At 37.8% G+C, this 17,767-nt stretch overlaps 1 protein-coding gene across 2 annotated transcripts in view; it reads left to right on the top strand.

Annotated features, from left to right (window-relative positions):
• Positions 1-17,767, top strand: part of TTC28 (tetratricopeptide repeat domain 28) — a 773,448-nt gene that overhangs the window by 44,810 nt on the left and 710,871 nt on the right. For both annotated transcript variants that reach the window (XM_049865174.1, XM_049865176.1), the window contains exon 2: positions 1,454-1,732. In XM_049865174.1, coding sequence (XP_049721131.1) covers positions 1,454-1,732 — 279 coding nt within the window. The remainder of the gene's footprint in view (positions 1-1,453; positions 1,733-17,767) is intronic.

Raw genomic sequence — 17,767 nt, forward strand, 5'->3', positions numbered from 1 at the left:
ATGAAAGCAGGTCTTAAATTGCTAGGATGCAATTTACAGATTTTTTCTGGTGGGGGGTTGTCTCCCAAAACTGGTATTTGTCTTTGAAATTCCATGGCAGTAGCCAAATTATAGTTACCAAATATTGCCAGTTTAAAAAACATTAAATAGTAAATTAAACCTATTTTTAACAGTTTATTTATTTTTATAAAAACTTGATGTAAAAGCAGCTTGGGTACAGTGTCTGACCTCTTCTAACTTCACAAGGGGGAAGGAGAACCAAGACTAACAGCCCAAGGCTGATTCCTTTGTGGTTGGAGTGGGATTAGACATGTACCCTCTCTCCGCCATCTTTACCAATTCTGACACCAACCATCCCTCCCACAGCACTTTCTATTTCTCTGCTGGGTTCAGTAATTCATTGCAATGGCCACACAGAACCCACAGACCATACTGATGATTATGGGATTTATTAGGGAAGTAACAGGTTACAATTCAGGCTCAGGAACACTCAGGATACAGCTCTTCGGTCACGACAGCCTTTTCCCAACTGTGCTCGCAGGCATGCCTCTCCCTGGCCCTAGGCCTCTCCCCAAAGGCACTCAGCTTTCTCTCTCCATGGGCTGGGAAGCCTACAGCGTGGTCTCCTGCTGCTAGTCTCTGCTGCCGGGTATTTCCTGCCACTGCTTCTTACCATCTTAGCATTAAGCTGTTTCTCTCTCTCTCTCTTTGTCTCCTGCTTCCAGGAGCTTCTCAGTGCAGGGACCCCGGGTCCAAAGGATGTGCTCTCCACTCCTGGCTGTTCTTCTTGGTGGTGGTAGGATTCTCCTCTCTGCTCTGAAATTGGCTCTTTTAAGGCAAAACTGACCAATCCCCTTTGGTGGGTGGCAATTACCCTATCATACAGTCCTGCCCAATCACCTGGGTGGGAGTTACAAGACCACGGCTAGAAAGGCCATGCACGAAAGTAATTAATCACACTGCATTTGACTATACTCATTATGTAACATTTGGATAAAAGAGGAAAGTTTAAGAAAATACCCCATAATATTATATCCAGAAATAATTTAGTATGTTTTCGTCTTGTTCCTTTCATTATTTTTTCAGTGCAGGTGTCTTAACATAGTTGAGATCATACAGTCTACATATGTTTGTATTTTGTTTTGTCCCTTTTTTGTCATAGTAAGTTGCCAAGAGGGGAAAAAAAAGTTACCAAGGAAAAGCCTGAGTATTCTTCGGCATTCATTTGTTATTTCAGTCAGTCAGTCAGCACATACACATATGTGTGCATTCACACACATATATTTGAGAAACTGTATTTGCTGCTTCATGGGAAGCTTATTGTGTTTCAAGGCACAAAACTTAGCTATAATGTAAAGCAGACTATGAAGAATGTCCAAGTTCTCTTGAGGTTCAGACAAGGAACCCCTCTGGATTATCTGAAGTTTCTCTGACAAACTTTCTTTGTTTGTAGATTCCTTTCTTTGGTGCTAAGACTATTGGCCGAAGAAGTCCTGATGGACCAGTGCTGAGCAAAGCTGAGTTTGTTGAGAAAGTTCGTCAGAGTAACCAGGCCTGTCACGATGGAGATTTCCACACAGCTATTGTTCTGTATAATGAAGCCCTGGCTGTTGACCCTCAGAACTGCATCTTATACAGCAATAGATCTGCAGCCTACATGAAAATCCAGCAGTATGACAAGGCACTGGACGATGCCATCAAAGCCCGACTTCTCAATCCCAAGTGGCCGAAGGTAGAAATTTCATTTACTTTCACAGAATCTTCTGTGTTGATTTCTCATTTCAATGTAACATTTTATTGATTCGGTGCAGCTATTAATATTTTAATAATATGTACTTCAGCAGAATGTGGAATGGCTCTATTGAGTGGATCACTAGTGAATGGCTTCTGTTTTTGTGTGGTGGAAGTGTGCTTTCCATATCCAAGTTCAATTCTTTTTCTGTACTTTTCAGATTTGAATCTTTTTTACTCTACTTCTTGATAGAATTCATTGTAGTTACTTACCTAAGTTTTGGACCTTGCTTTTTTTTTCCAAGGTGTTTTAGATACGATATGATGATTGTTTCTTTCCTTCAACTGAAAATAATTAACATTAGTTCCCTGTCAATAACTGCTTATTTTCAGAACGTTATTTACTCAGGGAAACTTCTTTTCCCTAATAAATCATTGTAATTATATATCCTTAAAGAGTGCAAGACTTGTGTTATTATCTTTGTTTTGTATATAGTTTATTTTCAGCGAACCTACCCATTGTTTACAGCTCCCACTTTATTTTAGAAGAACATGCTATTAGGCCAGTGAGCCGGGATGTCCCATCAAACCATGACCCTAAGCTTCCAAACCAAGAATCCAAATTCCCTGAGGTAATTGGTTGTACATAAGCAGCCTCAGCAGCTATTCTTTTTTTTTTTTTTGTCCTTTTAAATATATGTATGACACAACTTTTGCTGATTGAACTTTTTACAAGTATATAACTTATTTACAGGAATTATATTAATCAGGTGTGCAACCCTACCTTTAACCAATGTGATTCTACCGTTACTGTAAACTGAAACTCAGTACTCCATAAACAAACCCCCCTTTCCTTCTCCCTCCTGCCCCTGTAACCACTAATAAACTTTGGTGTCTCTACATTTGTCTGTTTTTGTCTTTTTGCATAAGTGAAGTCATATAATGTTTGTCCTTTTCTGACTGACTTATTTTACTCAGTATAATCTCTTCAACTCCAATTATATTATAGCTTATACCAAGACTTCGTTTGTCTTACTGGCTGAGTAGTAGTCCATTGTATGTATGTAACACGTTTTGTTTATCCATTCATCCGCTGATGGGCATTTAGGTTGTTTCCACATTTCGGCTATTGTGAATACTGCCGCAATGAATATTGGTGTACAAGTGTCTGAGTCTCTGCTTTCAAGTCTTTTGGGTGTATACCTAGGTTTGGAGTTGCTGGGTCATATGGTAGTTCTATTTTTAGTTTTTCGAGGAACCACGACACTGTTTCCAACAATGGCTATCCCATTTCGCGTTCTCATCAGCAATGCATAAGGGTTTCAGTTTCCTAGCATCCTCACCAACATTTGTTATTTTCTGTTTTTTTTTTTTTTTATTTAAATTTATCTTAGCCATACCTGTGGGAGTGAAATGGTATCGCATCATGGTTTTGATTTGTATCTCTCTGGTGGCTAATGATGCTGAGCATGTTTTCATGTGTTTGGTGGCCACTTGAATGTTCTCTCTGGTGAAATGTCTATTAAAATAAACCTGTATTTTCTGATTAATGACATAGGGGGTTAAAAGTCAGCGGAGAAACTACGTTCCCTGGGGTGCATACTTTAGTACTGTTACTAGATGGAAACCCCAGGTTCTTCCTTGGCATGACTCATATTGGCCAATAAACAAAAGATCGAGGTGAGAGAACAAAAAACCAAACCAAAAACCCATTGCGGTCGAGCTGATTCCGACTCATAGTGACCCTATAGGACAGAGTAGAACTGTTCCATAGATTTTCCAAGGAGCGCCTGGTGGACCAAACTGCCAGCCTTTTGGTTAGCAGCCATAGCACTTAACCACTATGCCACCAGGGTTTCCAAGAGAACAAAAAGGCACCTTTATTTCATTGTACAAGTAAATGGAGTCAGTCAACGCTTACTGCTACCAAGACTGCTCACCAAGGGCGGGTAGGCAGGTTACTTTTAAAGGGTTTTACAAGGAGAGAGTTGACGCAAGTTATTTTACATCAGCAACATTCTTGATCATACTATGCAGGCACAATGGGGTTTACATATAACCTCCAAATAAAAGCAGAATTCAAAGGAAATGATTTTGCAGTACAACACTGTCAGGGAGGAAGCCAGGGGAAGAATACATCATTGTAGGGTTCTGTCTCAATCCTCCCATTTCATTTTGGACATTTGTCATTCATTGTCCATTTTGAACTATAGCCAGGCTTGGAATTGTTTGGCATATTTTCAGAGAGGGGCAAATATATGAACCTAGGTCTTTCATTGTAGCTACTGACCTCTTGTTCGCTTATGACTATTTACTAAATATTAAAAGAAAAAGAGCGGCTTTTATGCCCTGTTTATGTGAATGTCTCCCTAAAAGATTCTCTTTTTTTCTTTCAGATTGCATTAGCTATTGTCTTTATACCTCAGGGCCCAGCTGATGTGTCTTTATGAGTCTTTGTGAGTCCAGCTCCAGCTGGGTCACATTTTCTATGCTCAGGGACCAAACCAAAAACCAAACCCAGTGCCACTGAGTTGATTCCGACTCATAGCGACCCTATAGAACAGAGTAGAACTGCCCCATAGAGTTTCCAAGGAGTGCCTGGTGGATTCGAACTGCAGACTCTTTGGTTTGCAACCATAGCACTTAACTACTACACCACCAGGGTTTCCTGCTCAAGGACAGAGAATAGTAATTTCACTGTTATTTTTTAAATCATTCCCTCTTGCTGATCAGACATTGGAGATAACACATCATTGATCAATACCTGGAGTTAGTCGAGTTCCTAAATGGCGGGCATCGCAGGATCTTTAAGCTCACCGTGCTGGTTTTCCACTCGATACCATTTGGTTCTTTACCAGGATATTAAGTAAGAGCGATATTCTCTATCACTTTGCTGGAGTGAGCAGACTCAATGTACATCAACATTTTAGCCTGAGGCTTTCTTTTGCTCTTTTAGATGTGTAAGACAATGGAAGATAAATTTTATTATGCCTAATACTATTGCAGATTAAGAATATTACTATCCCTTGTGGTAGTGATCTAGCCCATGTACTTATTCTTGATGGTAACCAACCAAATAAATCTGGTGTTTGTAAGGGTGTGACAGTGTGTAACCAAGTAGCTTGCTGTCTAATTCTGCATATATCCTGTTTGACTTCTCTTGTGTTATTTATCCAAATGCAGCAAGAGATATTTTCTACAGCACAGACTACACTTTTGTGGGCTATTAAAAAAATCTTAAGGCAATTTTGTTATCTCATGTCACCTTCGCTAATGAGGTCAGAGATTACTGTTGTGTCTTTATCCCGTTAGCAACTTTGTTATTTGTCCTCTAAGGATTGAGAAATTTCTTAAAGATTTTTCCAGTTCAGCTGTACCACAACTAGGAATTAAAGCTACCAATCATACCCTGAGTATTGGGCCAATGGGTTTCTTTTTGACTCTCGTTTTATAGTACGTAACAATTTAACGTTACCTTTTCAATAGTTGCCCGTATCATTAGTGTGAATATCTAAAGGTAATCTTAAAATTCTCAACTTGCATTGTCCATGTGTTCACTGGGAATCTAATAAGAGATTGTTCACATAAACTCACTGTCAGTTGGAAAGGGATCATTTAAAACCAATGTAGTTGGATTCACCACACAAAATTCGTCTAGAGGAAACAGAAGGTATAGAAAAATTCACATGTGACAACCAGATTTTCATTAGAGAATAAATGATTAACAAGATGATATAGGATGGACCTCCTGCTGGAGGTCTTCAGTTAATCTGTTTAAAACATACTAAGTGTTCTTCTGAAGGGCAAGCTGTCCCTATTAACAGTCTTGGGTCATTTTCTTAAAAGTGTCACATAGCTGTTTTTATTAGAGAAGTTCTAATTCAAGAGTTTCAATATCTAAATCCATTAGTTAAATAATATAGGAGAAAGGAAAATGGTTTGTTATATATCAAAAGTAGGACCTTAAAACATAGCAGCATTCCCACATAAAACCCATAGTTTCTTTTCATTTACTCAGTCTTACGTAGTTAATTTTTTTGTTCAACGTGATTGTGGATCAGTCACAGTCAGCCTCTGTATAGGAGTTCTGGAAATTTTATTCAATCTAGTCACAGTCTATTTTGAAAGTTCAATTCAGTCCATCTTTTTGTTGAGATATTTTGGTCAAACGTTTTCAGCAAATCAGCAAAGTAAAAACTTAACATGGCCATGATTAACTTACGAAAATAATACTCCTATAGTGAAAGACCTAATAAAAATTAATTATAAGTATACTATAAAGGCCAAATAAAATCAGTTAAAAAAAACTTTAGATGTATCAAGATTATCAAATCTGTAAATACCTGAATAGTAATAAAAGAACACAGGTAAATAATGTGAATTCTCAGTCAAACCATTGGCTTTGATAAAGTTGTGACCAAATTAGCAATTAAGAAATAATAATAAAATTATAACATTATGTGTTTGCTATCTAACATTAGGCAAAAACAGAAGAGGAAATACTAACATATAAATCTTAACCCAAAGAGAATCAGGCTTTTTTTTTTTTTTTTGACAAAACCTTTCATGTAATTTATTAAATAAAACTTTCTAGCACTTTTTTTTTAAAGCTGTTTTTTGGCTTTCCATGAAGTTTCAGAGTTGTCAGGAGTTTATTGTAGGTCACTGTGAAACAGTGCTTAAGTTATTTAACCAAAGATCTTAATGTAAAAACCTTGGCTTTTTTCTAAAAGCCATGTTGCTTGGTTTTCAGCTCAGGAATTTTATTCTAACGAGAGGCCGAACCTCTGCCTTTGAGCCAGATTACACAAAGAATAAATTAACCCTTCAACTCAGAAATCAAAGAAAATTTTGTTATTTTAACAGCAAGAAATCCAGTTCATTGTTTTATATTTTATTTAACATTAAAGCTTCTAAAAATCTCATAAATTAAACCATTAATTTAGTCAGCCAGATAAAACTTTCGACCATATGAAATAAATTTCTTTTTAATAAACCTCTGAAATGTTGTCTTTGTTGTATACCTCTTATGTTGCATCCCTTTAAATGGCAAAAATGAACATACTCATTAGCATACCCAAATATACACACATACATATCCTTTCTCTTGTGGCATAAAAAGAAAGTATATAAGAACTCCATTTAACATCAATAAGTTACCTAAATGGTCTTAGAAATTATTTTAAGTCTGTATACCATAAAATTGTGGTTGAAAGAAAGCCTGTTTAAACATTCTAAGTTTTCATTCGACTTTTACTATTTCTCATATTTTCCCAATCTAATTTTTGCCCTTAAAGATTTTATCCACTGGCTAGAGAAATCACAAAGTCTCTGCTCAACTGACCAGTTCATTGACATGGATGTAACTTTAAGTGTCTGGCTGAGGTTGGAAGCATTCTCCCAGGGCATTTCAGGTGTGTCTCATTGTGATTCTTATTGACCTTGGAGACTGGGACCTGGGGAGACCTGATGTTGTCCCACCCTCTCTCTTTTTGACTCATGGTAGGAGATAACATTAGGCCATTCTGATTCATTTATATATGTTTAAATTGATGGAGGCATTTTGAAAGGCTGTCTACTCAGTAAATACCAAAGCTCTAGCAATTTTGTAAATGAATCCATCAATTCTTGGCTAGGGGGGATCGTTCTAATTCATTTACATATGTTTAAATTGATCTATGCAGTTTTGCTTCCTCTTTATCACAAGCTTTTATCTACGCAGTAAATACCAAAGCCTTTTAGCAATTTTTTTTTCCTTTTTCATACTCTGAACTGTTAGTTTTACTTTAAGACAAAATTATCCTTTTTCTATAAATAAAACATTTCATATAAAGTCTAGCTTAAGTTACTTAGAAAGGCTTTATTCTTATAATTGACTTAAACAAAGTTTTTCAATATAGCTACTAAAAATCTAAACCATGAGACAGACGCAAGACAGTTTTTCTTGAACGAGGAAAGAACTGAGGTTCTAAGACAGCCTTACAAAAAAATCCAGCAATTTTCAGCCATAGCCTCCAACTTGATACAAGACAGAAACTTAGACACAATGCTCTGAGAAGGAATGTTCTGAGAAGCAAGCTCTCAGAACAAAAGAAGACAGAAAGACCACGTAAAATCACCCAACAGTATCACACAAAACAAGGGTATGTATACAGGAATTTCTGGTAAGATTGACTCAATTTAGTGGACAAAACTTATTAACTTGCCAGAGCCTCAGATGGAGGAAAACGTGAGCATCAAACCAAGTTCCCCAAAGAGGAAAAGACAACACAAATGAAAGCTTATTTTCCCAAAGTAGTCCCTGAAATTTTTATACTCAGTTTATAGTGTTTTTAAATATAAACCCCACACCAGCGTCTTGGTAGTAGGGAGGAAAAGCCAAGCTCATTTATCAAAGATGTTAAGCTCTAAGGTTCAAGCTTTTGGTTTCCTTTTTTTTTTTTTTTTAACTTAATTCATTCTGATGGCTAGAGACCTAGTCTCTTATTTTAGACCTTAAATATACTAGTTCCTCCAACTGGAAAGTAAAATATCTACTGATGATTTTAATTTTAACATTATGATTCTTTATTGAGAAACTATATCAGAAAAAAAAGTACGAAACTACCACTTCCCCCTGCAAATTTGACAAAAAAGCAGTATTTTCCAGGTTTTCTCTGAGTCACAGGGAGAACCCTAACGAGGAATGCCACGGGGTTTGGACGGTGTTTGGCTTAGTCCAATGTGTACCTTCGTTGTGTGAGCATTTTCTCGTGGGTGGCAGACAGTCTAGTGCTCTATCCTGTTACGGGAGTCTTTAACAGTTGTGATGAGCGCGGGCGACCACCTTAATGGCTTTTACTGGTTGACCAGTGCCTGAATTTTTGCGGCTTATAGTGGCTCAGAACTCTTTGAAAATAGAATTACCTCTTTAATGTTTCAAATGCCCAAACCTGGACCTAAACTGCAGTTCACCAGGGGTTACTCGATATCACTCTTAAAACTCGATATCTCTCTTAAAACAATCAAGCAAAAATTAAGAAAGATGGATCTTTGGTTAGCAGCCATAGCACTTAACCATTAGGCCACCAGGGTTTCTCTCCTTAATGAAACAACTGTTTTTTTCAAACAAATACGTTGAACAAAACTTCAGAAGACATGAGAAAAAGAACAAAAAGAATAAGCAAAGGCTCATTTTCTGAGAGCGCTCACCTCGTGGGTATGGAAGGGAAGTGGGGTGCGAATACTTGGGTCCAGAAGATAGGAATTCTCTTTTTGCCGGGTTCTGCTCCGCAGGCTAGTTCTCCTCGAGGTCATCTGGATTCGTGATTTTAGAATCCCTGCAGCAAGTAACTCTTGTAGGGTGAAAACACCACAGAGTTTAGTAAAGCAAAAAGAAAGATTTTATTCGGCATATATTCAAAAAGGCAAAAGTGGGAAGCGGACAAGCATGCTGCCAGAGCCATGCCTCTGTTCCCAGTTCTTGATGTATCCCTTGAGCATTTTCCATTCTGTAGATATACACACTTACACAACCTAATCCAGTGCACTAAATTAACAGGTACCTGAGGGTCGCTATGAGTCGGAATTGACTCAGTGGCACTGGGGTTTTGGGGGAGGCTTTTATGCCCTCAGCAGTCAGTTCCTCCTGTTTCTTGGGACTCTTCTGGGGCATTACCTAGGAATTGCCCTGTCATTTACCAAATAGCCTCAGATTCCTAATACCCTCAAAGGACGATTTCTCTTGCTTCTTGGAATTCTTCCAAGGCCTTACCTAGGCACTTATCAAACAACCCAGGTGCATTTCATGTCTTTCACAGAGCCATTGTTTGGGTCCCCGGGAAAGGGAATCGGCTTTCAGAGCTCTCTAGGAGAAACCTCGTGGTGGTGCCAGACAGACATTGGGGCTGTTCTGTTTTTTGATCCACCTCAGGAACTGAGCAGATGGGTACTGGCTGGCTTGCCAGAAATGTTACTGGGTGGAAACCCCAAGATCTTACTTGGCATGACTCCTATTGGCGAATAAACGAGAGACTGAGGTGAGAGAACAAAAAAGGCACCTTTATTTTGTTACACAAGGAAATGGAGTCTGTCAGTGCTTACTGCTGCCAAGGCTGCTCACCAAGGACTGGCAGGCAGGTTACTTTTAAAGGGGTTTACAAGTAGAGGGTTCATACAAGTTACGTCAGCACCATTCTTAATCATACTTACTACACAGGCGATGGGGTTTACCTATAATCTCGAAGCAAAAGCAGAATTAAAATGCAAATAGGGGAGGGGGTTTGCAATAAAACACTGTAGGGGCGGAAGCCAGGTAAAGAATACAGCACTGTGAAGTTTCTGTCTCAGTACAATTAAGTGGGCATAGGTGGTCATGGAGAAGCTAATCTCCTGCTGGAAGGCAGCTGTCTTCCTTCAACGTATTCTCTATGGTATCAGTGCTTTTAAATTTACTGAAGCTTGTTTCATGGCCTACTATGTTTTATCTTGATGAAATACTATGAGCACTCAAAAAGAGTATGTATTCTGCACTTGTGAGGTGTAGTTCTGTAGGTATCGGTTAAGTCAAGGTAGTTGATAGTTTTGTCTTTGCAGATTTTTTTTTTGTCTAGTTTTTCCTATCATCTTCAGGAATAAAAAAAGTTAAAATCTCAAACTAAGTATTTTGGCATTGGCTGTTTATTCCTTTAATATTGTAAAATTTCTGCTTCATGTATTTTGAAGACCTGTTGTTAACATATAAAAAAAAATATATACACCTTGATTATTTTCGTGTCTCTATGAATTGATACTTTTGTCACTATATGGTGTCTCTCTTTATCTCTGGCAGTACTATTTATAATAAAATCTATTTTGTTTGATATTAGCAAAGTAACTCCAGCCCTCTTCTCCTTACTCTTTTCATTATATATCACTTTCTATCAGTATGTTTTCAAGCTCTCTGTCTTTCCGTGTAAAATTCATCTCTTTTGGATAGCATGTAGTTATGTCTTGCTTTTTTTTTCTTTTAAATTTTTATTGTGTTTTAAGTGAAAGTTTACAAATCAAGTCAGTCTCTTATACAAAAATTTACATACACCTGGCTATATACCCCTAGTAGCTCTCCCACTAATGAGACAGCACTCTTCTTCTCTCCATCCTGTGTTTCTGGTGTCCATTCAGCCAGCTTCTGTCCCCCTCCGCCTTCTCATCTCCCCCCTAGACAGGAGCTGCCCACGTAGTCTCATGTGTCTACTGGAGCAAAGAAGCTCACTCCTCACCAATATCATTTTCTATCCTACAGTCCATTCCAATCCCAGGCTGTAGAGTTGGCTTTGGGAATGGTTCCTGTCTTGGGCTAACAGAAGGCCTGGGGACCATGACCCCCTGGGGTCCTTCTAGTCTCAGTCAGACCATTAAGTCTAGTCTTCTTACGAGAATTTGAGGTCTGCATCCCACTGCTCTCCTGCTCCTTCAGGGATTCTCTGTTGTGTTCCCTGTCAGGGCAGTCATTGGTTGTAGCTGGGCACCGTCTAGTTCTTCTGATCTCAGGCTGATGTAGTCTCTGATTTATGTGGCCTTTTCTGTCTCTTGGGCTCATAATTATCTTGTGTCTTTGGTGTTCTTCATTCTCCTTTGCTTCAGGTGGGTTGAGAACAATCAATGCATCTAAGATGGCCACTTGTTAGCGTTTAAGACCCCAGACTCCACTCTCCAAAGTGGGATGCAGAATGTTTTCTTAATAGATTTTATCATACCAGTTGACCTAGATGTCCCCTGAAACCATGGTCCCCAAACCCCCTCCCCTGCTACGCTGGCCTTTGAAGCATTCAGTTTATTCAGGAAACTTTTTTGCTTTTGGTTAAGTCCAGTTGTGCTGACCTCTCCTGTATTGTGTATTGCCTTTCCCTTCACCTACATTAGTTCTTGTCAACTGTCTGAATAGTGAATACCTCTCTCCCTCCCTCCCCACTCTCGTAACCATCAAAGAATATTTTCTTCTGTTTAAACTATTTCTTGAGTTCTTATTATAGTGGTCTTATACAATATTTGCAACTGACTAATTTCACTCAGCATAATGCCTTCCAGATTCCTCCATGTTGTGAAATATTTCACAGATTCATTGTTGTTCTTTATTGATGTGTAGTATTCCGTTGTGTGACTATACCATAACTTATTTATCCATTCATCTGTTCATGGGCATCTTGGTTGCTTCCATCTTTTTGCTATTGTAAACAGTGCTTCAGTGAACATAGGTGTGCATATATTTGTTTATGTAAAGGCTCTTATTTCTCAAGAATGTATTCCAAAGAGTGAGATTGCTGGATCATATGGTAGTTGTATTTCTAGTTTCTCATTGAAGCACCAAATTTATTTCCAAATGGTTGTACCATTTTACATTCCCACCAGCAGTGTGTAAGTGTTCCAGTCTCTCCACAACCTCTCCAACATTTATTATTTTGTGATTTTCAGTTAGTGGCAGGCTTGTTGGAGTGGAATCTCATTGTAGTTTTGATTTGGATTCCTGTAATGGCTAATGATCGTGAGCATTTCCTCATGTATCTCTTAGCTACCTGAATGTCTTCCTTAGTGAAGTGCCTGTTCATATCCTTTGCCCATTTTTTCATTGGGTTATTTGTCTTTTTGTTGTTGAGTTTTTGAAGTATCATGTAGACTTTAGAGGTCAGCTGCTGATCAGAAATGTCATAGCTAAAAACTTTTTCCCAGTCTGTAGGTAATCTTTCTACTCTTTTGATGAAGTCTTTGGATGAGCATAGGTGTTTGATTTTTAGGAGCTCCCAGTTATCTAGTTTCTCTTCTGTATTGTTAATAATGTTTTATATACTGTTTATGCCATGTATTAGTGCTCCTAGCGTTGTTCCTATTTTTTCTTCCATGATCTTTATCATTTTAGGTTTTATGTTTAGGTCTCTCGTCCATTTTGAGTTAGTTTTTGTGCGTGGTGTAAGGTATGGGTCTTGTTTCATTTTTTTGCAGATGGATAGCCAGTTATGCCCCCCTCCTTTGTTAAAGAGACTGTCTTTTCCCCAGTTAACAGACTTTGGGCCTGTGTCAAATATCAGCTGCTCATATGTGGTTGGATTTATGTCTGGAATCTCAAATCTGTTCCATTGGTCTATGTATCTGTTGTTGTACCAGTATCAGGCTGTTTTGACTACTGTGGAGGTATAATAGGTTCTAAGATCAGGTAGAGTAAGGTGTCTGACTTTGTTCTTCTTTTTCAGTAATGCTTTACTTATCCAGGGCCTCTTTCCCTTTCCATATGAAGCTGGTGATTTGTTTCTCCATCTCATTAAAAAATGTCGTTGGAATTTGGATTGGAATTGCGTTGTATCTACAGATTGCTTTTTGTAGAATAGACATTTCTACAATGTTGAGTCTTCCTATCCATGAACAAGGTATGCTTTTCTACTTCTGTAGGTCTCTTTTGGTTTCTTGCAGTTTTCTTTGTATAAGTCTTTTATGTTACGTCTGTGGTAAGATTTATTCCTATGTATTTTATTTCTTGGGGGCTGTTGTAAATGGTATGATTTCCTCTTCAATGTTTTTGTTGGCCTAGGGAATCCACCTGATTTTTGTTTGTTTATCTTGTACCTCAATACTCTGCTGAACTCTTCTATTAGTTTCAGTAGTTTTCTTGAGGATTCTTTAGGGTTTTCTGTGTATAAGACCATGTCATCTGTAAATAGAGATACTTTTACTTTTCCTTACCAATCTTGATGCCCTTTATTTCTTTATCTAGCCTAATAGCTCTGGCTAGGACCTCCAGCACAGTGTTGAATAAGAGTGGTGATAAGGGGCATCCTTGTCTGGTTCCCATTCTCAAGAGGAATGCTTTCAGGCTTTCTCCATTTAGGATGATATTGGCTATTGGCTTTGTATAAATGCCCTTTATTATGTTGAGGAATTTTCCTTCTATTCCTATTTTGCTGAGAGTTTTTTTTTTTTTTTTAATCATGAATGGATGTTGGACTTTGTCAAATGCCTTTTCTGCATCAGTTGATAAGATCATGTGATTCTTGTCTTTTGTTTTATTTATATGATGGATTACATTAATTATTTTTCTAATGTTGAACCATCCCTGCATACCTGGTATGAGCCCCACTTGGTTATGGTGAATTATTTTTTTGATATGTTGTTGAATTCTATTGGCTAGAATTTTATTGAGGATTTTTGCATCTAAGTTCATGAGGAATATAGGTCTGTAATTTTCTCTTTTTTGTGGTGTCTTTAGCTGGTTTTGGTTTCAGGGATATGGTGGCTTCATAGAATGAGTTACGGAGTATTCCGTCTTTTCCTATGCTCTGAAATACCTTTAGTAGTGGTGGTGTTAACTCTTCTCTGAAGGCTTGGTAGAACTCTGCAGTGAAGCTGTCTGGGCTGGGCCTTTTTTTTGTTGTTGGGAGTTTTTAAATTACGTTTTCAACCTCTTTTGTTACAGGTTTATTTGGTTGTTCTACCTCTGTTTGTGTTAGTTCAGGTAGGTAGTGTGTTTCTAGGAATCTGTCCATTTCTCCTAGGTTTTCAGATTTGTTGGAGTATAGTGTTTTGTAGTAATCTGATATGATTCTTTTAATTTTAGTTGGGACTGTTGTGATATCTCCTATCTTATTTGGGTTATTTGCTTCCTCTCCTGTTTTTCTTTTGTCATTTTGGCCAGTGGTTTATCAATTTTGTTATTTTTTTCAAAGAACCAGCTTTTAGTCTTGTTAACTCTTTTCCAATTGTTTTTCTGTTCTGTTTCATTTAATTCTGCTCTAATGTTTATTATTTGCTTTCTTCTGGTGCCTGAGGCTTTCTTTTGTTGCTGTCTTTCTATTTGTTCAAGTTGTAGGGATAATTCTTTGATTTTGGCCCTTCTTTTTGTTTGTGTGCATTTACTGATATAAATTGACCTCTGAGCACTGCTTTAGCTGTGTCCCAAATGTTCTGATAGGAAGTGTTTTCATTCTCATTGGATTCTATGAGTTTCTTTATTCCTTCCTTAATGTCTTCTATAACCCAGTCTTTTTTGAGCAGGGTATTTGTTCAGTTTCCAAGTGTTTGATTTCTTTTACCTGCTTTTTCTGTTGTTGATTTCTACTTTTTTGGCCTTATGGTCAGAGAAGATGCTTTGTTATATTTTAATGTTTTGGATTCTGCTAAGGCTTGCTTTATGACCTAATATGTGGTCTAGTCTAGAGAATGTTCTGTGTGCACTAGAAAAGAAAGTATACTTGGTTGCTGTTGTGTGGAGTGTTCATCCCTCTCCAACCCATTGTCCAGTCCAATCCATGTCTGAAGAGTTGGCTTTGGGAATGGTTCCTATCCGGGGCCAACAGAAGGTCTGGGGGCCCTGACCACCAGGCTCCTTCTAGTCTCAGTCAGACCACTAAGTCTGGTCTTTTTATGAGAAATTGGGGTCTGCATCCCACTGGTCTCCTGCTCCCTCAGGGGTTATCTGTTGTGTTCCCTGTCAGGGTAGTCATTGGTTGTAGCTGGGCACCATCTAGTTCTTCTGGTCTCAAGATGAAGTAGTCTCTGGTTGGCATATTGACCTTTTGTCATTGTTTTAGTGTCCTGATTCTTCTCCTTGAGGAAATATTTAAAATACAATAAGTACGTTAAAAAAGAATGTATTGTTGATCTGTACTTGTATACATGGGAGTCCCTGGGTGCATGTATACAAGTACATTGATTAAGTGCTTGACTACCAGCCAAAGGTATGGCAGTTCAGACTCATCCAGAGGTATCTTGGAAGATAGGCCTGGTGATTTGCTTCCAAAATGTGACATCCTCGAAAGATCTATGGAGGTTTACTGTGCGCATATGGACTTGCCATGAATTGGAACTGACTGAACAGCAACTGACAGCAACTATTTGTATCCATTAGCTTTTGCTCTGTAAAAAAGCACTCCAAAATTTAGTGACTTAAAGCAATAACAATCTATTTAGTTTGAGATTCTTTAGGTCATCTGGGTAGCTCTTCTGGTGTGGGTGGGCCCAGCTGACCTCTGTCTGCTGGGCTTGCTTATGTGTATGAGGTCAGCTAGAGGTTTGGCTGGTGGTTGGGCCATCTAGGACAGACTCACAATTCTATTAGTTTCTATGTTGTTGGCCAGGGCAACAGGGGGAACTGGGCCATGTGTCTCTCATCATCCAGCAGGTTTTCTTGGGCTTCTTTACATGGCAGTTGTAGGATTTCAATAGCTGCAAGGGAGTGCAAGCACCAGTGCATAAGTGTGCCTAAAAATTGTCACGTTTGGTATGGTCCCATTGGCTAAAGCAAGTCACATGGCCAAGCCCAGAACCACTGACAGTAGGAGAGTATTACCCAAGAGTGTATATACTTGAAGGGTAAAAAATTCATGGCCATTTTTGCAGTATTCTTCACCATATGTACAATATGCTACATATCATGTACTTTTATTCCTAGAACATATCCATTCTGTCTATTTTAGTTTGACTTTTTATCCTTTATCTTTCTGTTCTGAAATTTTCTTGAATCACATCGTTTCAAGCAAGTCAGTTTTGTAGTAGTTACTATGATTTTAATGTGAATTATGAGTTACAGAATTAGTTCCGTCTTCAAAGGTAGGAAGAGAAACCCAAAGGAATGTTGGATTTTCATATGGTGTAACACTGTGTAAGAAACGGTTTCACAGTGGGACTTCCCTATTAATTTTAATGCATACCATAAAAGTACCTCCTCTTTCTGCCTAGATTTAAAGTTCTTTCCATATTCTCATTCACTGATTACACCTGATGACAGTATCCTATCAAGTATAATTCCTGATGACAGTTTAATAATACCTGATGACTGAATGTCATACCTGATCTGTCAGATATTATACCTGATGAAAGTGTTATATGTAAGAAAAAAAAATGTTTAAATACACCTAGGCATCATGTTCCCCTTTGGTTTATCTAGTATTATAGTAAAACCTGTGAAAGCCAGAAACTGTGTAAGATGAAAACCTGTCAGAGAAGGAAAACTAAAATATTTTTCACTAAAACAAGCGATAGAAAAGTGGTAAGGCTGCACCCTGTCAAAGGTGGAAAACTTGTGAGACCTAAGAAAACAAGGCAGTTACTTCAGGTTCTAGCTTTCACACATTTCACTGTAGTAATAAAAACATAGCTTTTATTGAATGCTTATTTACACATGATTATCTGAATTGTTTTATGTGTAATATCGATTTAACATTCATAATAATTTTATGAAGTAGATTTTTTTGTTGCAGTTTTGAAAGGATCACATTTTTGCTTAGTGAGAGATTAAATAAATTAACTTGTCCAGTACATGCAGTTTGTAACTGGGAGAGTTGGATTTTCATCGAGTTCTGTCCGATTCTACAGTATTCATCCTTAATTAATCATACTACTTCCCTGGACAAAGGAGTCCGTCAATTAAGAACTCTCCTTAAGAACTCTTAGGAATTCAGATTTCTCTTTGAAGTTCTCACACTGATATGTTCATAGGATGTTGAAGAGACTACGCAATTTCAGTTTCCTATAATGTAAACCAGAGTCTGAACTTAACAGTTTATTTGCCTTTTACTTGTCATAATAAGTACACAAAATGTTTTAAATGCCTTGGAGCTTAACAGACATACATAAAATAATATTTTAAGCTGAATTCTTGTAGATATTTTTAATTGTTGTATTAATTACACAGTTTTTGGTTATAAATGCTTGTTATAATTTCAATTCCTTTATTCAACAAATATTTATCAAGCATTTTCTATGTTCTAAGCATTGTTCTAAGTCTCAGTAATTCAGCCAGGAACAAGGGCCCAGAGGTAATGGAGCTTACTTTCCAGTGGAGAAAAGCAAAAAATAAAGTAATAAATATGTATGAAAATGTTCTAAAGTAATCAGTGCTCTGTTTAAAACAGGATAAAGGGAAGGAGAGTACTAAGGATAAAGAATGACTGGGTTATGGGAGAGATCATGGGAGGAGAGGTTTTGGATGAGATCTGTAAGAACCAAATGTGAAGATTTGTGCAAAGTGCATTTTAGGCAGAGTAAATAGCTAGTTTCGATTTGGCTAATTGAAGGAACAGCACAAAGGCCA

Source organism: Elephas maximus, chromosome 22, assembly GCF_024166365.1.
Source record: "Elephas maximus indicus isolate mEleMax1 chromosome 22, mEleMax1 primary haplotype, whole genome shotgun sequence".
Lineage (NCBI taxonomy): Eukaryota > Metazoa > Chordata > Mammalia > Proboscidea > Elephantidae > Elephas > Elephas maximus.